The following is a 27,998-nucleotide window of genomic DNA, read 5'->3' as shown; positions in this document are numbered from 1 at the left end:
GCTCAGCATAGAGTGCTTGCTCAGCATGCACAAGACCCTGGGTTTGATCCCCAGAACAGGGGGAAAACAAAAAAAGTTAATCCTGTACCTTCAGTCAAACCAACCATAATGGGAATTCCCCTTCTTCTGTAATATTTAGCACATATGTGATGGGAATCCTGGCTGAAGCTCTAGTAGTTCACTGCTAAGCAGACATGTCTGTGGAACTGGGGACTCCCAAAAATATTCTACGACTTTGCAAGGGAATGACTTATAAGAGTGCTAAGTAAAATATAAGATGCTCAGTTAAATTTGAATTTTAGATAAATGATGAATAAAAAACCAAAAAACCCCAAAAAACAAAAACAATGTTTTGTTTTTCAGTGCTGTGGATCGAACCCAGGACCATGTGCTCATGCTCTACCACTGAGCTACACTTCTCTTTTAAGTATAAATATGTCCCAGTCAATATCTGGTACATACTTATACTAAAAACATTATTTCAGGGGCTGAGAGGATGGCTCAAAGCTAAAGTATATGCTTAGCATGCTCTGGGTTCAATCTCCAGCACCCAATTTAAAAATGTATGTATTATTTATTATTTAATGGGACATATTTATATTTAAAAGTGATTTGTTGTTTATCCGGAATTCAAGTTTAAATGGGTGTCTTATATGTATATATGTTTTTATGGTAAGGGGGTTGAACCCAGGGCCTTACCTGGTTGTTAGGTAACCACTTTACTTCTGAACTAATCCCCATTCCTCTTTGCTAAATCTGACAACTCTATACTGGAAAGAAAGGGGGGGGGGAATCCCCCAAACAGTGAGATGTGCATTATTATTATTATTGAATACACAAGCTAGGGAGAACAGGGAACCAGGAACAGGAACATCAGAGAATCCTTTGCAGGGTATTGTGGGAAACTGAAGGTTCATATTGAAGGTTTTTTTCTTTTTCTTTATATGTTGAAGTTTTCATGAAATTTTTATTTGGTTATATACATATGCAGACAGCAGATATAAAAGTAAGGAATGTAAGGACTGGGGATGTAGCTCAGTGGTAGAGAACGTGCTTAACAAGTGTTAAGATGCTGGGTTCAATCTTTAGCACTAAGAAAAGAAGACAAAAACAAGGAATACCTTAGATTTCTGTGAGTCAGCTAGAACTTCCTACCTATACCTAAGGTGCTATAAATGATTTTTTTTTTAAACTGGGGATTAAACCCAGGGGTGCTTTACCACTGGGCTACATCCCCAGCCCTTTTGATTTTTTTTTTTTTTTTTGAGAGAGAGGGTCTTGGTAAATTGCTGAGGCTGATCTCAAACTTCAATCCTCCTACGTCAGCTTCCCAAACTGCTAGAATTACAGGTGTGTGCTACAAAGCCTGGTGATATATTCTAATATTTAAGGTCACATTAGGCGTTTTGCTTCAAATTCTTTTGGAAAATAGTTGCCTTTCGATGGGAGATGGTCTATTTTATGTCTGCAGAAATAAAATCTAGAGCCAGGCCTATAATCCTAGTGACTTGGGAGGTTGAGGCAGGGGGATTTCAAGTTTGAGACCAGTCTTAGCAATTTAGTGAAGCTTGTCTAAAAACAGAAAATAAAAAGAACTGGGGACGTGGCTCAGTGGTTAAGCACCCCTTGTTCAAGCCCTGGTACCAAAAAAAAAAAAAAAAAAAAGGAAGACAGAAAGAAAATCTAGAAGGTTTCTCTTTATGGATCAGTTTTGTAGCAACGAATGCATGAACCTTACAGGCTAAAATATTTTTCAGTTACCACAGATAAACAGGATGAACAAGAACCATACTTATTTTCTCAATGTTATAGCTACAACTACAGTATAAACTAGAATCAACTAGTTAAATGTGAACAACCTCTCTAACCTAAATTGCAGGATAAACACCACTTTGAAGATTGCATTTTCTCATCAGGTTCTCTTACCATCATGCAAACTAGAAAATACCCAAATACTTTATATCACAGTATGTATAGTCTCCATATATACTCTGACTCTTCAAATGGGATTATATTAGTATTTAAACATACTTGATTACATTAAAAAGATTTGGATGATTTTATCTATATATTTTATGGATCACCACATGGAATCAGGCAGAGTTGGCATCAATTTTGCTCATCAAAGTTGCTTGTAGAAAGTGGCAGACTTTGAGTTGGGCTTCTAGGGTGAGCCAGCTATTTAAAAAAAAAAAAAAATTCTAGTTATAATGTGAATTATGTTCTGGTGGCCCACATAACTCTTCTTCCTCGTTAACAGAACCCTGTTTTATTGTTGTTGTTTCATTTGTTTGTTGCTGTTGTTGTAGGGCAGCATTACATCCAGATTCTAAAAACCATCTTTCCTGGTTTTTTGACATAAAACCAGAAGTTCCTGGATAAGATCTCTCCAAAGAGATGAGGACAGCTTAGCTAACACACCTTTCTAACCTTAGCCTTTCCTCTTCTCTTGCCTGGAATGTGGACATGAGGCTTTAGGAGGTATAGCCATTCTGAACCACAAGGATAAAAACCACACATTAAGGACTGAGGAGTAGGGTTGATACAATGAATCTGCTGAATTAAGTGTGGATTTCCTACTTCCCAAAGGAATATGAAGAAAAACAAATCCTTATTTGATTAAGCCACTGTGATCAAATTATTGTTACTGGCAGTCAAAAAGCAAAACATAACTGAGAGTTGCTTCAGAGTTAAAGGAAAATGGAGTCGAAGGGCTGGGTAGGAAAAGTCATTATGTTTTACAGCAATATTTACCAGGCATCTTCCTACTAAGTGGATTTTTGGTAGCACAACATGTGGCATATGTCTTATCTGTGATTTTGTTTGTTGCCTAATAGATGAGTTTATTATTATATTTTTGTTTTGATAGTTCCCAACATATTGGACTAGTTATGGGGTAAGGCAGCAAGAAGCATCTCATAACTAAAGAGAGAAAGGAAGGGGCTAAGTCCTTTTCCCTTTGCCCCTTCCCCTTGTAATGCATTATTTCTTAAATTTTTTCTTTTTAAAATTTTTTATTTGTTCTTTTTAGATACATATGGCAGTAGAGTGTATTTTGACATAGTATAAATACATGGAGTATAACTTATTCATAATGTTTTTTGGTACCAGGGATTGAACCCAGGGAAACTTAACTACTGAGTCACATCCCCAGACTTTTTACAGTCAGGGTCTCACTGAATTGCTTAGGGCCTTTCTAAGTTGCTGAGGCTGGCTTTGAACTTGTGATCCTCCTGCCTCAGCTTCCCAAGTTGTTGGGATTATAGGCATGCACCACTGTGCCCAGCTTCCCCTCATAATTTTTGATGTCACCAAGGAATGCTGTGATAGGGGGTAGATCTTTACTGGGTGCTCTACATGGAGATGGAGAAAGGAATGTGGGCCACATCTCCAAATAAGGTCATAGAATGCCCAGAATAACTAAATTGATTAGCAAGAGGAAAACCCATTGCCAGATTTGCTCGTATTAAAAATAACTTGTAGCTGGGCACAGTGGTGCACACCTGTAATCTCAGTGATTTGGGAGGCTAAGGCAGGAGGAATGCAAGTTCCAGACCAGTTTGAGCACTTAGCAAGGCCATAAAGCAACTTAGCAAGAACCTGTCTCAAAATAAAAAATAAAAACGGCTAGGGATATAGCTTGGTGGTAAAGTACCCCTGGGTTCAATCCCCAGTACCAAAAAACAAAAGAACAAAAAAGTAACTTATAAATGTTTAGTTTTTGTATTTAATCTGATTATTAAAATGTTTACAGACTTTATTTTTACCAAAGAGACACAATTCATTATGATAAAGTATTACAGAATAAACTTTGTTTTGTAACAATTATCTCACAGAAGGCACTGATTCTTTTTCTGTGTATGTGGTGCTTGAAATCAAACCAGGGCCTCATGCACACTAGTCAAGCACTCTACCAATGAGTTGTATCCCTAGCCAAGGCACTGCTTCTTTTGTTTGTTTGTTTCTATTTTGGTGTGCGGGTCATACATGCAAGTGATAAGGATGAAAGCTGTCAACCCTGCATGGTGTGATTCCCATCTATATCTCCATTCTTGTCTTTTGCCAATGTCAGATTCTTTCCCGATGTTACAGCCACACTGGTCACTTTTCACTTCCTTGGTTAGGACATGATCCTATTAGCCATGGGACCCATATGCATGCTGTTCTTTGAGTGTGGACTTTACTCCTCTCTGACATTAATGGTGAGCCCAACCCTTCCTGGTTAATAACTCTGCATCCTTCAATTCTAACCTCAAGCATCATCACTTCCTAAAGGACTCCTTCCTAGATCATCCAAACTAGATCAAGAACTTCTAAGGTTCCCATAGAACCTTGATCCTTTCCTTCATGACACTTAACTGTTGCACATAATTATGTCAATATGGGATTATTTGATTAATTTCTATTTTTTTCTCACTAGACTGAAAACTCCAAGACAGTGAATTGGTGTCAGCTTTTGCTTACCTATTGCCTCAGTACTCCAGTACAGTGCTTGGCATATAGGCAGTACCTAATAAATACTTAGTAAAGAACTGATACAATCAGGCATTCATTGACAAAGTGGAAATGTTAAACCTAGCTATATCTCACAGAATTTTTTATTTTCATCCTCAAAAATTTTTATGAAGACTAAATATTAAAGTGTGTTACAAAGCATAAGGTACCATAAAAATTATCATTACTTTAGGGTTGGGGATGTAACTTAGTAGTATAGCACTTGCCTAGCATGCTCAAAGCCCTGGGTTGTATTCCTATCACTACAAAAAAGAAATAATAAAAAAGAAAGAAAAGAAAGGTTCAAAGGTACTTTAGATTGTGATTCTAAATTAATTATAATTATGATTATGATTATTAGTGCTGGGGTTGAACAGAGGGCCTCATGCATGCTAGGCAAGCACTCTACCACTGAGCATAGTATAGCCCCACCTGCATCATCCCTTGTTCTTTTTTTCTTAAAGGCTTACCTGAAACTTTCTCCTCAAGGCCCGGGTCATCACTGGGGTCAGTCCAGTTCCTGTTTCCATATTTTCTTTATTGGTTAGAGGGGTTCCACCTGGGCTCCTACAAAGGTATTGAAAATATTAGGAGCTGTGCTTTATGTACACTTTTCAAATGGATTTAGAAAGCATAAAGATAGAAGAAAGGATTACCTCTCCACGTCAACTTTTCTAAGCAGTTTCCGCAGATCTATCTGGCTTTTACCAGGCGTACTGATAAAATAAAGATATAAAACATTAGAACTTGCCAGATTTTATTACTTTTCCTAAAGCAAAGAAGTCATTTTTATAGGCAACATAGAAAGGAGTTCTATTTCTACATTAAAAAACAGCACTAGAGCTGGATGTAGTGGCACACTCCTGTAATCCCAGCATCTCAGAAAACTGAGGCAGGAGGATCACCAAGTTCAAGGTCAGCCTCAGCAATTTAGTGAGACCCTGTCTCAAAACAAAAAAGAAAAAGGACTGGGAATATGTCTGAGTGGTTAAGCACCCCTGGGATCAGTCCCTGGTACCAAAAAAAGCAAAAAGCAAAACAACAACAACAACCAACCAAACAACAACAACAAAAAAACAAAACAAAACGAAAAAACACCCCAGCAGTAGAGTTGGGTTTGGTGGCACACACCTGTAATCCCAGCCACTTGGGAGACTGAGACAGGAAGATAGAAAGTTCAAGGTCCACCTGGACAATTTAAAGAGCCAGCAATCCCCAGTACCATAAAACAAAACAAAACAGCAGTATATGTTGATGGGAGTGTGAGGTGATAGCATGTAGCCATTTTAATATGTAATACTTTTTTTGTGTGTGTGTGGTGCTGAGGTTTGAACCCAGATCCTCATGCATACTAGGCAAGAGTTCTATCACTGAGCTATATGCCCAGTTACCAGTAATACTTCTTGACCTAGTAATTACATCTGTAAGAAGTCATCCTAGGGAAAAATTCAACTATGCATACAAATTTTGGACAAAAATGCTCACTGAAGAGTTACAGAAATTAGAAATCATAGCCAAAAATGGTGATGTATACCTATAATCCCTGATACTTGGGAGGTTGAGGCAGGTGGATTACAAGTTTGAGGCCAGCCTAGGCAACTTAGAAAAACCTTATCTCAAAATGAAAAAAAATAAAAAGGAGTGAAGAAGTAACTGAGTGATAAAGTGCTTGCTCAGCATGCAGGAGGCCCTGGGTTCAATCCCCAGTACTGACCAAAAAACAAAACAAAACAAAGCAAATAACGTTACAAACAACCTAAATGTCTTAAAACAGAATTTTACATATGAAATTTACATATAATGAGCTACATATAATTGAAGAAATCAAAATGATGTTTTAAGCTAATTTTTATTATTATTTGTTTTTGTGGTAATGGGGATTGAACCCAGGGCCTCGCACATGCAAGGCAAGGGCTCTATCAGTAAGCTACATTCCTAGACCCTAGGTTACTTTTTTATACTATCACATCTTAAATTGGAAAAGTTGTAAATACATCCACAATATGATTATATTCAGTACACATACCCATCCCTGTTTTCTTTTTTTGGTACCAGGGCACTTACCTCTGAACCACACACCCAGCTGATTTTTTTTCTTTTCTTTTTTTTTTTTTTTTTTAATTTTGAGACATGGGCCTCCCTAAATTGCTGATGCTGATCTCAAACTTGCAATCCTGTCTTAGCCTCTTGAGTTGCTAGGATTGCAGGTGTGTGTTCCCTGTTTTCTTGATTCTAGATATGCTAGTTTTCATATTTTATTATCTCTGAAATCAGGTTATTTTAAAATTTCTTGATAATATTTCTTTTTCTGGGACTGAACCCAGAATTTCACACAAGATATGCAAGTGCTCTACAACTGAGCTATATCCCCAGCTCCCCAAGTCTGTTATTAAATGAATGATATATCTTGTAATGATATCTTGAAATGGAGGCAATAGAGTAGTGTATACCCAGAAAAAAAAAAAAAAGAACGAGAATGAATGATAAAACAGTATATTAACATGTTAATAGCAGTTATTTCTAATGATAGGATCATTAATAAAACAGGAGTTGAAAGACTTACTCAAAGTGAAGTTTTGCCTGAATTACCTAGATGATTTTGTTTTCATCTTTAAACTTTCCTATAGATTTCAATTTTTCTACAATAAGCATACATAACTTTTAAAGTTAGAAATCGGCAAAAAAAAAAAAAAAAAATCACTTTTAGGTCAGGAGTGGTTGTGCACACCTTAATTCCAGTGACTCAGGAGGCTGAAACAGGAGGATTGAGAGTTCAAGATCAGTCTTAGCAATTTAGCGAGGCCAAGCAACTTAGTAAGACCCTGTCTCAAAATAAAAAAAGGGTTGAGGAGGCTGGGCATGGTGGCACATGCTTGTAATCCCAGTGGCTCAGGAGACTGAGGCAAGAGGATTGAGAGTTCAAAGCCAGCCTCAGCAAAAGTGAGGTGCTAAGCAATCCAGTAAGACCCTCTCTCTAAATAAAATAGAAAATAGGGCTGGGATGTGGCTCAGTAGTTGAATGTCCCTGAGTTCAATCTCTGGCACTCACCCCCACAAAAAGGGTTGAGGATGTAGCTGGGTTCCCCTGGGTTTAATCCCCAGTACCTTTCCCCCTGCAAAAAAATATCACTTTAAGTAGCCATAGAGTATAATGCTGTGTAGTTCCTTACATTAGGACATTTGTAATTCGAGTTGATAATGCTTTGGAGTTCGATTTCAGGGTAACACGCTGCAAGTCAGAAACAGTAACCAGTGGATTCCTTGCCTGTGCCTTCGGTGATGGTACAAGCTTTAATCATAAAATGAGACATTATTAAATACATATTATTTTTCATTTTAAAATTTGTTTTAATTAGTTCTACATGATAGTAGGATGCATTTTGATACACTGTACACAAATGGAGATTAAATACACATTTTAAAATGTAATTCAAAATGTAAACATGCTTAAACACCACTTGTCTGAGTGCCAAGGAATGTTTAAGACATATCCACTACTCGTTTATTCCAAAGCTTCAAAGTATGTCTTTACTTCTTCAGATCAATGGCTGGTAATAAAACTACCTAATTAAATATAATTATGAGATTATACATTTTGGTCAGGAGATCCAAATCTACTAAAATGAAAAATCACATATTTAATTTGGAATAACTTCTCAGATAAGGCATATGATTATTTTCCATAAAGGGACAACCAGATTGAAAGGAGAAAGTCCATGTATATGGTCATGGTCAATGCTACCTCACCTTCTTCCTTTCATCCATATTCTGTGTCTTCTTTAATTTCACAGTCAGAAGATCTTTAACTGTTATCTGCAAGGGTCCATCTTTTTTTAGTGGTCCAGTCTTTAAATATATGAAAACGGAATTCAAATAAGAATTAGGACATCTGGTGAAATGTAAATTCAAATCCAGATTTCAAAGATTCAGAGCTAAGCCCAGCATGGTAGTGCACATCTATATTTCCAGCAACTCTGGAGGCCGAGACAGAGGGATTGGAAGTTTGAGGCCAACCTCAGCAAGTTAGCAGGCCCCTAAACAACTTACTGAGATCCTGTTTCAAAATAAATAAACAAGTCATAAGGGCTGGGAATGTAGCCCAGTGGTAAAGTGACCCCAAGTTCAATTCCCAGTACCAACCACAACAAAAAAGAGTTACAGGTTAACTCTCATTTACCTTAGGAACCCATCAAATTATTTCCACTCAAGCAAGAATGATTCTATTTTCAAGACTCGAGGATCCTAATTTGAAAAATATCATAGAAATGTAAGGTATTAGCCAGGTGTGGTGGTGTATAATTCCAGCTTTTCTGGAGTCTGAGACAGCAGGATCACAAGTTTGAGATCAGTCTTGGCAATTTGGTGATACCTTGTCTCAAAATAAAATAATTTTTAAAAAGGGCTGGGACTGGGGAGAGTGCTTGCTTAGCATGTGTGAGGCACTGAGTTCGATCCTCAGCACCACATAAAAATAAATAAATAAATAAAATAATGGTATTGTGTCCATCTACAACTAAAAAAAAGAAAAAGGGCTGGGGATGTAGCTCAGCAGTAGAACATCTCTGAGTTCAATCTCCAGTACCACAGTACTGAAGGGGGGAAAAAAAAGTTTCGATAGTAGATAAGAGATGGTTTCGTTCCCTACATTAATGCATATTCCTTCCCACAAGAGTCATTATAATAAGATAGGAGTTGAGGAGTTACTCAGATAAAGTGAAGGTTTGCCTGAATTACTTAGAAAGATGATGATTTGATTTTCCTTGACAAGAAAATATAGTCAGCTGGGCATGGTGGTATACCTCTATAATCTCAGTGACTCAGTAGAAGTACAAGTTCAAGGCCAGCCTTAGCTCCTGGCTTTTAATCCCCAATACCAAAAAACATGCACACACACACACACATACACACATAAATTTATGCATAATATAAATATTTTTATATATTTATATAAATAAAATAATAAAAAGGTTGGGGTTATACCCCAGTACTTTCCTAGCATGTGAGAGATTGGGTTCAATCCCTAGTACTGGAAAAACAAAAATGAAAAAACAGGGTCATGCCTATTTTAGTAAATGACATATATTCTGGGTCCCTTCATAGATAAGTAACGATGATGAAGAATGGTTCTCCAGCCTAATGACATTAACATTAAAATTCACCAACTCGCCAGGCACAGGGCAGCACACACCTGTAATCCCAGGTCCTTGGGAGGCTAAGGTAGGAGGATCACAAATTCTGGGTTCAGCCTCAGCAATTTAGCAAGGCCCTGAGCAACTTAGCCAGACCCTGTTTCAAAATTAAAAATTTAAAAAAGGGTTGGGGATGCAGCTCAGTGGTAAAGCACTCCTGATTTCAATCCCTAGTGCCAAAAGGAAATAAAATTCACCAACTCCTTTAGTTCTGACTTTACTCCCTAAAAATCTTCTGTTCATAATTTGGTTAACTAGGGAGGTTTTCCCTTTGGTTAAAAAGATATGCTGAAAAAAAAAAAAAAAAAAAGATATGCTGAGAAGTCCATAGGCATCTTCTATGTTATAGGGTTTCATTCAGTTATCCTTTTTTTTTTTTAATATTTTTTAGTTGTGGTTGTCTATGGACCTTTATTTTACTTATTTGTTCTTATGTGGTACTGAGGATTGAACTCACTTCCTCACACATGCTAGCAAGCACTCTACCACTGAGCCACAACCCCAACCCTGATTTATGCTTTTAAAAAAGAAAAAAGTGTCTTTTTTTGGTGGTACTGGGGGTTGAACTCAGAGGTGCTATACTTCTGAGCTAAATCCTCAGCCCTTTTATTCTATTTTGAGACAGGGTCTTTTTGAATTCTCTAGGCTGTCCTCTAACTTGTGATCCTCTTTTCTCAGCTTCCCTAGTAGGTGGGATTATTATTTTCATTTCTAAATATAGCTTCTGAAAGTTCTCTGGGGACAGCAGTTTTTTGTTTTGTTTTTTTGTCCCCAACACCCTCACTCAGTACATCTCCAGCCCAAGGGACAGTGTTTTCAAAAACAAGGTCATTAGCTGGTGGTGGTGGATAGTCGCAGCTACTCAGAAGGCTAGAGGCAGAATTCCTTGAGTCCATAAATTCCAGACCAGTTTGGGCAACACAGTGAGACCCAGTCTCCAAAACAAACAAACAAACAAACAAACAAACAAAATATTTAACATAGTGAAGATATGGAGTCAGAACAAAACATAGTCTTCCAGTTTAGCATTTAGCTTAGCCTTAAAAGGCCACTTGAGTTTACTCCTATATTATAAGTTGACCAAAACTCACCATTAATAGATTATTTCCTACCTGAAGTGCTTGAGTGAGGCCAGATTTTCTGAGCAGCAAAGGTGCTACTGGTGGTGGAGGAGGAGGCAGAGGAGGAGGAGGAGGTGGAGGCGGTGGAGGAGGAGGTGGAGGAGGTTGGCTGGCTGGCTGTGGTGGTGTGGGAGGTGGTATAGCTGGTGATTCTCCAGGGGTGATTACAGCATGGGCAGGCATGTTTGTAAGTTTACCACTCCTGTAACACGTTTGACCACATCTCGGACAAGAATTTTCTGAGACGATCTGGAAGAAGACATTACGTTTGGTAAATGAATAATACATTAATTTGATTCTTGTGGCGGAAAGTCATCAAAATAATAGCTAACATGTAATGAATGCTTTCTCAGTGTACCACGTGCTTCAAAATAGTTTCTCACTTAATTGTCACAACCTTCTTCATTCATTTTATATGTGATACATGCCAGGCACTGCGTACAGTGTGAGCCCTGTCTGTGACCTTGAAGATAGACATTAAATATACACAGACACACTTAAAACCACATAAAATAACACTTCAAGGAAGAGCAATGAAGTGTGCTCTGAGATTGTCTTGGGGAGTGAAATTTAGTCACCAAAGAATGAATTAAGACCTACTAGATGGAGGGAGATGAGGGCTGGGGGAAGAGTTTATCCCAGAGGGGAAAATACTTAATCAGCCAAGAATATAGTACATTCAAAGTACTGGTATAAAGGGTAAAAAGCTGGAACATGACTGTTCTGGGCTGAATTATGTCCCAAAATTCATGTTGATGTCTTAACATCTAGTACCACAAAAGTGATTTGTGGTCATTTGGAGATATGACCTTTAAAAAGGTGGTGGTGGCGGGGGGACGGGAATGAGAAAAACAGTAGAATGAACATAACTTTCCTATGTTCATATATGAATACTAGACCAGACCAGTGTAACTCCACATCACGTACAACCACAAAAATGGGAATTTATAGTCCATGTATGTTTGATACGTCAAAATACATTCTTGTCATGTATAACTAAAAAGAACAAATGAAAAATTAAAAAAGGAAAAAAGAGGTGGTGGAAATAAAAATGAGACCATTAGAGTGAACCTTAATCCAATATAACAGATATTCTTATAACAAAAGGAAATGACAGCTGAGATGTACTCAGATAATGTGAGAACAGTGAGAGGTGGCCATCTGTAAGCCAATAGAGGCTCTTCAGAAGAAAATCTTGCTGACCCCTTGATCTCAGACTTCTTGCTTTCAGAACTGTGAGAAACAAATTTCTGTTGTATAAACCATCTGTGTTATTTTGTTATGGTAACCCTAGCAAACAAATAACAATGACCCTATTAAATAAGGTGCATTGTAATTTTTGGTGGCTACTACAAATTATCACAAATTAGGTGACTTAAAACAATCAAACTCTTATGTTCTCACAGTGCTGCAGGCTGGGAGTCTGAAACCAAAGTGTCAGCTGAGCTGAGTGTGGTGGTGCATGCCTTGTAATCCCAGAGACTTGGGAGGTTGAGGCAGGAGGATCTCAGGTTCAAAGCCAGCCTCAGCAATTTAGCAAGGCCCTAAGCAACTCAGTGAGACCTGTCTCTAAATAATATACCAAAAAGGGCTATGTTCCCTCTCAAAGCTCTAAAGAACCCCTTACTTGCCTCTTTCAGTTAAAGGCAGCTGTTGACATTCCTTGGCTTGTCACTCCAATAGTCTGATCTCTGTGCTCACAGTGTACCTGCTTGTCTGTGTGAATTCTCCTGTGTGTCTCTCTTTCAAGGACACATCATTAGATTTAGAGTCCACCCAAATAATTCAGGAATGTCTCATCTCAAAATCCTTTTTCCCAAATCAGGTAATATTTATAGATTCTGGGAATTAGAACCCAAACATATCCTTTTGGAAGCTACCATCTACTTAGCTCCTTACAAATTGTATCATTCTCATGTTATAGATGAGGAAACTTTGCCTTTCCCTCCTTTGGCTAGTTCACCTTGAGGTACAAATTCTGGGGAGCAGAGGTGGAATCCCAGAAACTTCTCTCCAGATCAATGGACACAATATTGAATCACTGACAAGAGAGGTGTCACTTGGGGAGTTTGGGATGAATATTTATAGTGTATTTTTCCTGCATGCCTCAGTCAGGAAATTCAAAACCACTTTGAGTATTTTTAAGAGAGATTTGTGATGTAGCTAAATGATAGTTTGCTCAGCATGCACAAGACCTTGGTTTAGATCCCTAGTACCACAGTGAGGAAAAAAAAAATTAAAATTAAAAAAAAAAAAAAAAAAAAAAGTCTGAACTACATCACATCCTAGTTACCAGAAGCAAACTGCTCTGATAATGAAGTTGTAATATTAGAGGAATTCAAAACAACAAAGTAACTTCTAGAACTAAAAGTTCAATTGATCAATTAATTTTATTTTATGTTTTAGAAGTTCTTTTCCACATTTGTTATTGAATAGGTGTTACATACACAGGGCACAAAACTCAGAAGATGCAAGAGTATACAGTAAAAAAGAAAGGTCCTTCCTATCTTGGACTCCAGCTAACCAAAACATCCCTCCACAAAGACAAACACCATTCCAATTTCCTGCATAATGGGGTGGAATGATTTTCTACTTGCTCCTTCACTTTTCCTGGGACCTGAGAGACTTTACAATACAGATCACATCTCAGGGCTCCCTGGTCATATAGCTTTGTCTCTAGAAATCAGAGTAGGAAAGGGGGGTTCTACACGGGCTCTCTGTAGGCTGCTTGGGTCTCTCAGGGGAAACTTCTGCTCCTGCCAAAAGCCCTTTAGGGTCTCCAAGTTCTGATAAACTCTTACTGCTCCCACTCCTTCCAGAGTGGGAAGGAAACTCTGCTTTTGCAAGTCTCCGAATACTATATAATCCTTTGTGTTTTTCTATGTCCTGTTCATACCTTATATTAAACTTCAGATTATCTTAATTTGAGTGTATAATTTGTTTTCTGCTGGGTCAAAAGCAGGACCTCACACATGCTAGGCTAGCACTCTACAATTGAGCTATATCCCAGTCCAAAAGCATTCTTTACATATATGTATAGTCATAAAAGTAGATATATATTGTCTGCACAATAATTCACATGTACATGCTTCCATGGATGATTAAGCATATATTTTATAAGGGCATTTTGATTAATTTTAACTTTTTTCATTATTTATTTTTTGAGAGGGTGGTCACACTACATTGCCCAGGCTGGCCTTGAACTCCTAGGTTCAAGCTGTCCCGGCCTTCCTTAGCTGCTGGAACTATAGGTATTTGCTACCATGCCCCACTAAAAAAGTATATATATTGTAATCATACCTGGAAGAACACTGGTCTGCATATACTTCTACATTTACTTTAATGTATTCTTTGTGTGTATGGGGAAGAGGATACTTGGGATTAAACCTGGGGTACATGCATGCTAGGCAAGTGCTCTGCCACTAAGTTACATTCCCAATTGTAATGCCGTATTCTTTTTTCTTCCCCATAGTATAAGTTGAACTCAGGGACACTGTCACTGAGCAACAGCCTCAGTCCTTTTTATTTATTTATTTATTTTTTGAGACAGGGTCTCAATAAGTTGCCTTGACTGACCTTGAATGTATGAACCTCCTGCCTCAGCCTCCTGAGTAGCTGTATTTACAGGCATGTGCCACTATGTCCAACTCCACTGATGTTCTCTCTCTCTCTCTCTGTTTTTTTGATATCGGGAATTGAACCCAGGGGCACTTTAGCATTGAGCTACATCCCCAGTCCTTTATATATTTTTTCAGATCAGTTTCACCAAGTTGTTGAGAGTCTTGTTAAATTGCTGAGGTTGGCTTTGAATTTGTAATCCTTTTGCCTCAGCCTCCTGATGATGTATCCTTAAGATTGTAACTCACTAGTCCATTTGAAACAACTTCATTCTTTTTAACAGCTACATAGTATTTCATTGCATAAATGGACTATAATTTATTTAAGGGACCCCATATTGCTTGATTATTAGTTTATCAATTTTTTACAACTTCAAATCACAAATCAGTAAATAACTTTGTACAAATGTATAGAACTTGGTTAGATGAGTGGATAAGTTTTTTTCTTAATTTTATAGACTTCAGTTATAGCCCTAGAGGTTTTATTAATTCATGCTCTTTTCAACAATATAAAAGAGTACCTATTCCTCCAACCCTTTTGTTTTTGTCTTTTGGTAGTAAAGATTGAATCCAGGGAGCTTTACCACTGAGCTACATCGCCAGATTTTTATTTATATTTTGAGACAGGGACTTGCTTAATTGCTTAGGGCTCCACTAAGTTGCTGAGGCTGACCTCAAACTTGTGATCCTTCTGCCTCAGTCTCCTGAGTCACAGGGAGTATAGGTGTGTACCACTGCATCTGCTGCCATTTTGGTTTTCTTATTTGTTTTGCCCATGTGATAGGGTAAAATGTTACTCATTGAAGTTTATTTTGTATTTGTTTTGTGTGTGTGGCAGAGACTACTAATTGCCTCCCAATATACATTCTTGTCATCTTCCTTAGTAATAGTACCCTGTTAGGCTCTTTCTGCCTGATGTTTGAGATAATTCTAGATCTCATGATCAGAGCATTTCCCCTATTACAATAGTCTTTTCATAAAGACTAAAATCACAAAGACATAAAATCCCTCCTTACCTAATTCTGAATTTGTCTTTATTTGACAATACCAACCTGCAGTGTTTCTTGGAGCTTGCATAATTTGCTCTCCAAATTGCAAAACTGTTGTTTTAGACTATTAAGTTCTCGGTGGCAGATTCGGGATGGAAAGATGGTATCTTTCAATACTTCTAGACCCTGAAATTCATAAGTAAACAAGCCTGAATCTTATGAGCAATATAATAAAGAGGAGAAAAAAGAAAACAGAAAATTGTTTGACTTATGTCATATAGAAGCAGAGAATCATGACCCCCATAAATTCATCTTATTTGAGCCTCATCTGAGTATTGAGCTGACCTAAGCACAGACACATATGAATTCAAACACCAAGTGTGTCAAAAAATCATATTGCTGAAAAACAGGTATGTCAAACCCATACCTGGGCTACACAGTTCTGGCACCAGCTGTATATAGACCACACACTATTTTTCCAAAGGTTTATTGCATCTTTGATGTTGGGAAGCTTGAAGTTCCAAGATGGTCTTAGCCAGTTTCTACTATGTGGAACAGGTATATCTGTTGAAGAAATAACCACTCTGCAAGAAAAATAAACAAACATACAAAAAATCAAAAACCCTTAAGTTGGAATAATAGCCTCTAATTAAACAAGAAACTGGTTTTATTTATTTATTTTTGGTACGGGGGATTGAACTCAGGTACACTCGACCACAGCCACATCTCCAGCCCTATTTTGTATTTTATTTAGAGATAGGGTCTCACTGAATGGCTTAGCACCTTGCTTTTGTTGAGACTGGCTTTGAATTTGAGATCCTCCTGCCTCAGGCTCCTGAGCCACTGGGATTACAGGCCTGTGTCACCATGCCCAGCTATTTATTTTTATCTTATTTATTTTTTTGGCACTGGGAATTGAACCCAGGGACTCGTGAATACTAAGTATGCACTCTACCACTGAGCTACACTCCTAGCCTCAAGAAGCAAGTTTTGTAATGTGACTTTGGAGCAGGGGCTTTCTTTTTTTTTTTTTTTTTTGCAGTGCTGGGGCTTGAACCCAGGGCCTTGTGCTTGCAAGGCAAGCACTCTACCAACTGAGCTATCTCCCCAGCCCTGGAGCAGGGGCTTTCTGCAGCCAAACTTTTCATTAAATTCTTGAATTTAGGGATTCACTCATGTACTATGTGTTCACTATTTACTGTATTCTAGTCACCAGAGAATCAGTAATGAACAGTATAGATTAAAAACTCTGAAGAGGGGCTGGGGTTGTGGCTCAGTGGTAGAGTGCTCGCCTGGCACGTTTGAGGCACTGGGTTCGAGTCTCAGCACCACATATAAATAATTGAATAAAATAACGGTCTATTAAAAAAAAAAAAACAAAAAAACTCTGGAGGGTTGGGGATGTAGCTCAGTTGGTAGAGTGCTTGCCTTGCAAGAACAAGGCCTTAGATTCAATCCCCAGCACTGCAAAAAAAAAAAAAAAAAAAAAAAAAAAAAAAAATTACTATGAAAAACTCTGCTCTCATGGAGTTTATGTGTCATGGCAGAAGAAATGTAAAAATAAATAAGCAAGAAAAGAAATAAATAATAAACACAGGTTGTTGGTGAAAAAAATGCTGAGACAAGATAAAGCAAGAGAGGGAAATGTGAAATGATGGGTGGGGTAAAGTTTGAGGTGGAAAAGTCAGTGATAATCTTAGTGACAAGGAGACTTTTGGGGAAAAAAATAAAGTCAGGAAGTGAGCAATCAAATACCTGAGAGAAGAATGATACAGAGAAAGGCAACAGTGCAAAGGCCCTGAGGTAGAAGCTCACCTGAAGTGTTTGAGGAATAGCAAGGAGGCCAGAATGACTAGAGTAGACAGACTGAGGGTGAAGGGATTGGGAATAAGGTCAGAATCAGAACCCATAAACAATGTGAGTCATACAACAGATTTTAATTTTTACTCTGAGAAAGTAAGATATTGGAGAGTTTTCTTTCATGTTTATACCTTTAGTGTTGTATCTAAAACACAAATTGTAAAACTCAAGGTATATCTTAGTAAATTCTTTCCTTCCTCTTTTTTTTTTTTTTTTTTTCTGTGCTAGGGCTTGAATCCAGGGGTGCTTTATCACTATGCAACATCCCCAGCCCTTTTTTATTTTAAGACAGGGTCTTGCTAAGTTGTTTAGGGACTGGCTAACTTGCTGAGGCTGGCCTTGAACTTGTGATCCTCTTGACTCAGCCTCCTGAGTCACTGGGATTACAGGCATGCACCACTGCATCCAGCTAGCTTAGTAAAATTTTAATGGAATAGACAAGTTCAAGTTAGCAATACAGATAAAATTTTCATTATAAAAATAAAAGAAGATAGAGATACTACCTTGTACTCTATCAGATCATAATGGATTGAAATTAGAAATGAATGACAGAATAAAAAACAGAAACATCTCCAATACCTGGAGATTAAATAATACACTATTATGTGATGAATAGATAACAGAAGACATCAGGAGGGAAATAAAAAAATTCTTAGAAGTAAACGAGAACAAAGATACATCATATCAAAATCTCTGGGACACTATGAAAGCAGTACTTAGAGGAAGATTTATTTCATGGGGCGCATTCAACAAAAGAAGTAGAAATCAACAAATAAACGACTTAACACTACAGCTCAAAGCCCTAGAAAAAGAAGAGCAGACCAACATCAAAAGTAGTAGAAGACAGGAAATAGTTAAAATCAGAGCCGAAATCAACGAAATTGAAACAAAAGAAACAATCGGAAAAATTAACAAATAAATAGTTGGTTCTTTGAAAAAATAAACAAAATTGATAAACCCTTAGCCACACTAACAAAGAGAAAGAGGGAGAAAACTCAAATTACTAAAATTTGGAATGAACAAGGAAATATCACAACAGACACGAGTGAAATACAAAACATAATTAGAAGCTATTTTGAAAATCTATACTCCAACAAAACAGAAAACCTCGAAGACATCAACAAGTTTCTAGAAACATATGAATTACCTAAACTGAATGAGGAGGACATACACAACTTAAATAAATCAATTTCAAGCAATGAAATAGAAGAGGTCATCAAAAGACTACCAACAAAGAAAAGTCCGGGACCAGATGGGTTCTCAGCCGAGTTCTACAAAACCTTTAAAGAAGAACTCATTCCAATACTCCTCAAACTATTCCATGAAATAGAAGAGGAGGGAACCCTCCCAAACTCGTTCTATGAAGCCAATATCACCCTGATACCTAAACCAGACAGAGACACATCGAGGAAAGAAAATTTCAGACCAATATCCTTAATGAACATCGACGCAAAAATTCTCAACAAAATTTTAGCAAGTCGCATACAAAAAAATATTAAAAAGAGTGCACCATGATCAAGTGGGTTTCATCCCAGGGATGCAAGGTTGGTTCAACATCCGGAAATCAATAAATGTAATTCACCATATCAACAGACTTAAAGTTAAGAATCACATGATTATTTCAATAGATGCAGAAAAAGCATTCGATAAAATACAGCATCCCTTCATGCTCAAAACACTGGAAAAAATTGGGGTAGTGGGAACATTCCTTAACATTATAAAGGTCATCTACGCTAAGCCCATGGCCAATATCATTCTAAATGGTGAAAAACCGAAAGCATTTTCCCTAAAAACTGGAACAAGGCAGGGATGCCCTCTTTCACCACTTCTATTCAACATCGTCCTTGAGACTCTAGCCAGAGCAATTAGACAGACCAAAGAAATTAAAAGGGATACGAATTGGAAAAGAAGAACTCAAACTATCCCTGTTCGCTGATGACATGATTATATATTTAGAGGAACCTGGAAATTCCACCAGAAAACTTTTAGAACTCATAAGTGAATTCAGTAAAGTAGCAGGTTACAAGATCAATGCTCATAAATCCAATGCATTTTTATACATAAGTGATGAATCTTCAGAAAGAGAAATTAGGAAAACTACCCCATTCACAATAGCATCGAAAAAAATAAAATACTTGGGAATCAATCTCACAAAAGAGGTGAAAGACCTCTACAATGAGAACTACGGAACACTAAAGAAAGAAATTAAAGAAAACCTTAGAAGATGGAAAGATCTCCCATGTTCTTGAACAGGAAGAATTAATATTGTCAAAATGGCCATACTACCTAAAGTGCTATACAGATTCAATGCAATTCCAATTAAAATCCCAATGATGTACCTTACAGAAATAGAGCAAGCAATTATGAAATTCATCTGGAAGAACAAAAAACCCAGAATAGCTAAAGCAATCCCAGTAGAAAGAGCAAAGCAGGGGGCATCGCAATACCAGATCTTCAACTCTATTACAAAGCAATAGTAACAAAAACGGCATGGTATTGGTACCAAAATAGACAGGTAGATCAATGGTACAGAATAGAGGACATGAACACAAACCCAAATAAATACAATTTTCTCATACTAGACAAAGGGGCCAAAAATATGCAATGGAGAAAAGATAGCCTCTTCAACAAATGGTGCTAGGAAAACTGGAAAAACATATGCAACAGAATGAAATTAAACCCCTATCTCTCACCCTGCACAAAACTCAACTCAAAATGGATCAAGGACCTTGGAATCAGACCAGAGACCCTGCATCTTATAGAAGAAAAAGTAGGTCCAAATCTTCAACTTGTTGGCTTAGGATCAGACTTCCTTAACAGGACTCCCATAACACAAGAAATAAAAGGAAGAATCAACAACTGGGATAGATTCAAACTAAAAAGCTTGCTCTCAGCAAAGGAAACTATCAGTAGTGTGAAGAGAGAGCCTACAGAGTGGGAGAATATCTTTGCCACTCATACTTCAGATAGAGCGCTAAATTCCAGAATCTATAAAGAACTCAAAAAACTCTACACCAAGAATACAACAACAAATGGGCTGAGGAAATGAACAGACATTTCACAGAAGAAGATGTACAAGCAAACAACAGATATATGAAAAAATGTTCAACATCTCTAGTAATAAGAGAAATGCAAATCAAAACTACACTAAGATTCCATCTCACCCCAATTAGAATGGCGATTATCAAGAACACAAGCAACAATAGGTGTTGGCGAGGATTTGGGGAAAAAGGTACACTCATACATTGCTGGTGGGGTTGCAAATTAGTGCAGCCACTCTGGAAAGCAGTATGGAGATTCCTCAGAAAGCTTGGAATGGAACCACCATTTGACCCAGCTATCCCACTCCTTGGCCTATACCCAAAGGATTTAAAATCAGCATACTACAGAGATACAGCCACATCAATGTTCATTGCTGCTCAATTCACCATAGCCAGATTGTGGAACCAACCTAGATGCCCTTCAGTTGATGAATGGATAAAGAAACTGTGGCATATATATACAATGGAATATTACTCCGCAATGAAGAATGATAAAATTATGGCATTTGCAGGCAAATGGATGAAATTGGAGAATATCATGCTAAGTGAGATAAGCCAATCTCAAAAAACTAAAGGAAGAATGATCTCGCTGATAAGCATATGAGGACATACAATGGGGGGTGGGAGGGGTTAGCGTTAGGGTTAGGGTTAGGTTTAGGGTTAGGGATAAGGAGGGTGGTAAGAATGGAGGAAAGAAGGAATGTATAGAGGGAAAAGAGGGGTGGGAGGGGTGGGGGGGAAGGGAAAAAATAATGAATCAAACATCATTGCCCTATGTAAATTTATGATTACACAAATGGTATGCCTTGACTCCATGTACAAACAGAGAAACAACATGTATCCCATTTGTATACAATAATAAAAAAAAAATCAAATTTGGCAAAAAAATAAATAAATAAATAAAAGTCATTCAGATTCATAATGCAAAAAATACATTTGACTATTAAAAATAAAAATATATTTGACATTAATATTTAATCAGCTTAATTATATACATTTTAAAAATTACATAGTTGACTATTTTATATTAACAATTGAAAAAGAATTTCTTAACAAATAGAAAAAATAAATTGGAGAAAATTCTTACTTTCATTGGAGAAGCAACATGACATAATTTTAACAAGCCCAAGCCAGCCTCTGTATTGAACATGCATAGCAGTAGGGACAAGAACAGAAATAGAAAAATGAGTCAGGAGATTTCCAAAATTCAGGAGAGATAGAAAAGAGTCAAAGATGGTATCATTGTGGTTACTGCTTTATGAAGGTCTGCTTTAAAAAAACCTTCTATAAAAAAAGGTATAGAACCGGGGGTGTAACTTCTGTGGTAGATTTGCAAGGCTTTGGGTTGAATTCCCAGTACTACCAAAAATAAAATAAAAAAGTGCCATGACAACAAAGAGTATAACTTATAATATATATGTTACTGTGAAAAATAGTATCCTAAAATTCCTAGAACTCAGATTTTCTTTCAAGAGGACATTTAACTTGTGAGTCCCAGAAAATAAATGATCAAAGTTTACCAAAACTAAGATTTAAATTCTAGTTCTGTTTCCCTCTTTCATCACTTAGTTCATCTGGAAAAGAGAATATAGTTACCGTGCATTTGATTATAATTCCTTTCGATTCTCACTTCATTTGAAAGTGTGAATTTGAATACAATTCCTTGTGATTCTCACTTCATTTGAAAGTATGACTATGGTTGCCATGCAAAATTCAGGATGTCCAGTTAAATTTTAATTTAATTTAATTTTAGGTGAAGGATGAATAACTTAATAAAAGTAAATTCTAGATATTACATGGGACACACTTTTACCAAAAGTTATTCAATGTTCAAACTGAAATTTAAATATGACTTCAAAGTCTATATTTTTATTTGCTAAATCTGATACCTTTACCTTAAACTGATCAGATGTCTCTAATATTTCTCTGTTCCACATTATGTCTTACCTTTCTGGTGAGGGTAGTGGAGTGGTAGGTGTAGGTAGCTTGGACTGGGAGTAAGAGGCTTCTTTTTTTTTTAATAACCTTTTGGCTTTGGCTTTTAGCTTTCTCCTTCGTTGTTTGAACTTGGGCATAATTTCTGCAGAGAAATTTTTAAAAACATTTTTTATTGAAGAATAACATATATATATAGAAAGCACACAAACCTTAAATATATAGTTCCATGAATTACTACTACAGTAGTAAAAAAAAGTTTGAGAAGATATATTTCTTGGCTAGAAGTATTACTGTGTTCCTGATACAGTCTTAATACTGTCGAACATTCTGTGAGAGTGTCAATTTTAGTGTGCCCTTATTACTATATGCCAAATACCAGTGCTGAAGGGGACTTAAGAGACCTGCAGTCCCTCTCGAGAAACAAGACAGAAAGTCAAAAAGCAATGCTACTTAACATAAAACATAAAATTAATATCAGTAAGTGCCAGAAAGAGTGCTGTGGTGTTCAAGATGAACTGTTAGTAGAAACTGAATTGTCCGAAGGCCATTAATGAGGGTGTTCCATAACATTAGGAAGATGGTAATGAAATGTAACTGTTATTTTGCTACCACAACTTTGGAAGTGCTCTATGACCAAAGAACTTTTCATATCATCTGGTAGAATTTTAACAAAAACAGCATTGCCAACTCCTAGAAAAGACTGTAATTCTTATTTTTGTCTAGGCTCAGGGCCTGACTCATCCAACAAACCAGGTCTGGCCACTTCCCCCAAAAACCAAACAGAAAAGGTAATGGTGAAAAGCATGAAAGGAACTTTAATCAGTGTAACAGTTGTGTCCATACAGATTTTCTTTCTTTTCTCTCCTACCTCTTGGTTAATAAATAAATTATAGCTGGGAGTGGTGATATATACCTATAATTCCATCTCTCCTGGAGGCGGAGGGAGGAGGATTTCAAGTTTGAGGACAGCATGGGCAATTTAGCAAGACCCTGTTTCAAAATAAGATAACAATGGCTAGGGCTGTAACTTGGTAGTGAAGCACTTGCCAATCATGTGTGAGATTCTGGGTTTAATCCCCAGCACCAGGAGAAAAAAAAGGAAGAAAGAAAGGCTATATCTGGAGAGATTTTGATTTTGGTCATATATTGTTTTCTATATTTCTTTTGCTGACCTTTGTGTACCTCTTCTTTTTAACAGAGTAAATGCCTATAGTTGGAATATAGCTGAACATTCAAAGAATATGTTTCTTTACCTGCAGCATTTACTGCACATCCACTATGATCTTAGTCAGAGTTGGACTAAGGAGGAAACATTAACTTAATTGAATGTCCCTTGACTTTTTGGCACCCTTGCATGCATATTCTGAGTTAATCTTCACTATCCTGCAAAGTATCCCTGACAAAGAGGATTTTTATTACCATTTTATACAGGAATAAACTGATGATTAGAAAGATTAGATGATATGCCCAATGTTAATGAATAAAATATAAAGCCTGGATTTGTAAATCTTCAAAGACCATATTTTTTCTAGCAGCCTATGGTGTTACAGTAGCTTAAACAGGCAATATATAATGAAATAACAATTATCCCAAATCTAAGACACAAGTGTTTTTAAAACAATTTATTCTGAAGCATTTAAAATATCATCTAGCATATTTATATTTTTATCCATATTCTTTACTAAAGAAAATTAATTAAATCTGAGCAAGTTTGATCTGAGGCTCCACAGGGCCTTTGATGGTTTTAGTTGTTGCTACCTGAGGAACAAAGATGTTGTTATTCAAGTAGCAGAAAGGAAAATTGTCTCAAGGCTTGGGCCTCCTTCACTTCAGACTTACATTTGAATAGGAACAATCAGCCTTTAAAATACACATTCATTCCAGTTCTGTTCACTCAGTAACCTTTCAGCACTTGGTATGCAGCTCTGCACTTGCTCTGCTCTCAGATTCCACTGGCTGAAGAACCTCCTCCCACCCTGCTGTGGATTATAAAAACCAAGAAATGCTTTGGTTGCAACAGCTTTGGATTTACTGAGGCTATCCCTAATGGCAAAGGGTGATGAATCAACAGCCCTTCTTGAAGGAGGAGTCTTGACAGTATCTTGCTGGACTAATTGCCAGGCCCCAAATTAACAGAGTGTTTTTCTTAATTTTCTTAGAGGTTTGAGAAAAAACATAGTTGACTGGCTTCTTTTTCACTTATTTACATATTTTTGTGGTAGTAGGCTTGAACTCCAGGTGCTTTGCCACTGAGTTACATCTCCAGCCCTTTTTAAAATTTTTTTATTTTGAGACAGGGTCTCCTTAAGTTCTTGAAGTTGGCCTTGAATTTCGGATCCTGCTGCCTCAGGCTCCCAAGTGGCTGGGATTACAGGTGTGTGTCACCATGATCAGTGACTTCACCTTTATTATATCACTTTTTTCCCCCTGTTGAAATAACAATAGAAGACTTAGCAGGGATTAATAGATAAAAGAGATGTTTAAAGAATTGATTTTTTTTTTAAATTCAAAATAAAGAATCACAGAACAACACACACACACACACACACACACACACACAAACACACATACTTTTTTTTTTTTTTTTTCTTTTTCCAGGGCTGGGGATTGAATCCAGAGCTATGAGCATGCTAGGCAAGAGCTCTACCACTGATCTATATCCTGAGGTGTACAAAGATATTTTGAATGAAGATATTTAAGACATTCTCCCAGAAAGTAGTAATTTTGTTTTTGTCTGGGGGATCGGGAAGGTTAAATCTCATCAGATCCATGTCTAGTACCTTTTATGGGAACATGTCATTGGAAACTATCCAAGGCCCAGAGTCCACTGTTGGGATCCCCAGAACCTGAGACCTCCATGGCACCTTTCATTTCCTTGGATTCTATCTGCCTCTCCCAAACCCTTCCCCATTTCCTTAGCTTTATGTGTTTTGTTAGGGATCAAAAAGGACAGAACCAACCTCTTGTCCTTTTTTCCCTATAGTACCAATATTTAAATTATGAAAATAGACTTTACATTTTTTTTTTTTTTCTGGGGTGGTGCTGGGGATCAAACCCGAGTCTTGCATATGCTACATCCCAGTTCTGAAAACAGACTTTAAAAAGACTTTCTAGCTACACTTGGTAGATTGATTCTGACAAAGTTTCTTTGCTGGATCATACTTCAATCAGGCTTCTGAAGCTTGACTCCTAAACCCATCTTTTACTTACAAAATTTAGTTTTAATTTTTAGCAAAAAACTCTGTCAAATCAGCCCCCCCTCCCCCCAAGAAACAACAAAAGCATTATAAGGTTCCTTATCTTCCTCTATCACAGGCCTCTCTGATCATCCTGGTCAGCATGAATCTTATTTGGTCTGTTCAGGCCAAATCCCCCTCATCTCTGTTTCCTCTTAGTAATTTCCCATCCACTAACCTTGTTCCTTGTCTATAAGTTACATTTGCCTATGTTGTATTTGGAGTTGGGCCCAAACTCTTTCTCCTCACTGCAAAATCCCAGGGACAGAGGAGAGAGGAGAGAGGGGAGGAGAGAGAAGAGAGAGAGAGATCCCATTGGAGTGGTCCCTATACCTATTGCAATGGTCCTGAAAAAAAGTCTTCCTCACTGTGTTTTATATAAGTATAAATGAAAGATTTTTTCTTTAACAATTCTAGGGACTGGGGGTATTGCTCAGTAGTAGGATGCTTCCTTAGCAGGTGGAAGGTCCTGGGTTTGATCCCTAGTACTGCACACACACAAACATATATATATATTCCTTAGCACATCTTTCAAAGTTGTTCACAGCTTAGCGCTTTGCAGCCTCATTTCTTCTAGTGACAAGCAGTTGTACTTTGGTATACCAAACACCAAATACTTTCTATAATGTGACCAACCTTTCCCCTCGTTTGGGGTATCCTCTTCCAAGTCATCTTAAACCTAGTTTTCAAGACTTCTGTTACTTTTATCTTATAGATATTCGTGGAGTGTTGAAAATCCATCAGGTAGCCAGGCACGGTGGCCCATACCTGTAAATTAGTGACTCAGAAGGCTGAGGCAGGAGGATCACAAGTTCAAACCCAGCCTCAGAAATTTTGCAAGGCTCTAAGCAAATTGTCTCTATATAAAAAATAAGAAGGGCTGGGGATGTGACTCAGTGGAAAAGCACATCTGGGTTAAATCTCCAGTACCAAAAAATAAAAAATTAAAATAAAAAAAATTAAAATCCATCAGGTACTATGCTAGGTACTGGGATACAATCCTTAACAAGACCAACATAGTCTCTGTCCTTATGAATTTATAGTGGTTGAAATGTTATTGCTTTTGTGCTTTTATAGTGCTTTATACTTTACTATAAAATGTATTACATTGCATTGTAATTTTTGTTTGCATGTTTGCCTCCTCCTGGACCGTGAGCTGTTTAAGGGCACAATAAATTTTATTCATTTTTGTTTCCTTATTACCTAGAGTAGGCATTAAATCATATTTCATTCAATAAATAAATGAAAGAAATCATTCCTTCTAAGTGTTAGCCAGAAAGTGTTCTTTTTAAATTAAGGAATATGCTTTAATACAATTAAATACCAGGAAATCTATTGGTTAGAGATTTTTCATTCTTCAAATTACACCGTATCTTAATGGTTAAAGGATGAGTCCAAAACTTTTCAAGTAGGAAGACACAAATAAGAATTACAATCTTCTCTAGGAGTTGGCAATACTGTTTTTCTTAAAATTCCACCAGATGATATGAAAAGTTCTTTGGTCATAGGGCACTTCCAAAGTTGTGGTAGCAAAATAACAGTTACATTTCATTACCATCTTCCTAATGTTATGGAACACCCTCATTAATGGCCTTCGGACAATTCAGTTTCTACTAACAGTTCATCTTGAACACCACAGCACTCTTTCTGGCACTTACTGATATTAATTTTACGTTTTATGTTAAGTAGCATTGCTTTTTGACTTTCTGTCTTGTTTCTCGAGATGGACTGCAGGTCTCTTAAGTCTCCTTCAGCACTGGTATTTGGCATATAGTAATGAGGGCACACTAAAATTGACACTCTCACAGAATGTTCGACAGTATTAAGACTGTATCAGGAACACAGTAATACTTCTAGCCAAGAAATATACCTTCTCAAACTTAAAAAAATTTTTTTTTTTAGTTATTGATGGACCTTTATTTTAATCATTTATTTATTTGCGATGCTGAGAATCAAACCCACTGCCTCACGCATGCGAGACAAGTGCTCTCTACCACTGAGCCACAACTCCAGTCCCCTTCTTAAACTTTAACGTATATAGGAATCACGGGGGTGACTGTGGATCTTATTGCAATTCATAATCTGATTCAGAAAATCTGGGTGGAGCCCTTTGCATTTCTAACAAGGGACCAAATAATGTCAATTTTGCTGGCCCGTGAACCCACTTTGATATAAGATATAAAGGAACGAGCAAAAGGAAGACAGATGTTTCATTCCAAAACGTATTTTGTGGAGTGTTAATTAAATAGAAGTATAGCTCGGATGAAGCCAGGCCGAGCACCTCTTCTCAAAACCCAAACCTCCCTTTTTCTGGTTCTTCTCCCCTCCGAGTCCGGTCAGTTCCCTCCTCCTTAAACCACAAAAACACAAGCAGCAACAAGTCCAATTATGGAAGACTCGAACCCAGATAACAAAGAGAATCGTCCCTGCACTTACTAGTCTAAGAGCCTGAGGATTAGATGGAGTCCGGGCAGTGGCCTCTTTCACGCCATAAAGAAAAATTCAAAATTAAA

At 37.2% G+C, this 27,998-nt stretch overlaps 1 protein-coding gene across 2 annotated transcripts; it reads right to left on the bottom strand.

Annotated features, from left to right (window-relative positions):
- Positions 1-1,711: 1,711 nt before the first annotated feature.
- Positions 1,712-27,972, bottom strand: Prr11 (proline rich 11). 2 transcript variants are annotated; one of them, XM_047546855.1, is made up of 10 exons: positions 27,922-27,972; positions 22,259-22,391; positions 15,838-15,994; positions 15,474-15,596; positions 10,796-11,053; positions 8,242-8,340; positions 7,665-7,783; positions 5,151-5,210; positions 4,965-5,061; positions 1,712-2,178 (listed from the first exon to the last, which is right to left on the bottom strand). In XM_047546855.1, the coding sequence occupies exons 2-10, from the start codon at positions 22,384-22,386 to the stop codon at positions 2,110-2,112; spliced, it is 1,110 nt and encodes a 369-aa protein (XP_047402811.1). In that variant the 5' UTR covers positions 22,387-22,391; positions 27,922-27,972; the 3' UTR covers positions 1,712-2,109. The 2 variants fall into 2 exon arrangements, with proteins under 2 accessions (XP_047402811.1, XP_047402812.1); XM_047546856.1 differs by lacking the exon at positions 27,922-27,972 and adding an exon at positions 24,089-24,197.
- Positions 27,973-27,998: the final 26 nt, after the last annotated feature.

This window comes from Sciurus carolinensis, chromosome 3 (genome assembly GCF_902686445.1).
Source record: "Sciurus carolinensis chromosome 3, mSciCar1.2, whole genome shotgun sequence".
Taxonomy (NCBI): domain Eukaryota; kingdom Metazoa; phylum Chordata; class Mammalia; order Rodentia; family Sciuridae; genus Sciurus; species Sciurus carolinensis.
This window is presented reverse-complemented; position numbering and strand designations above follow the sequence as displayed.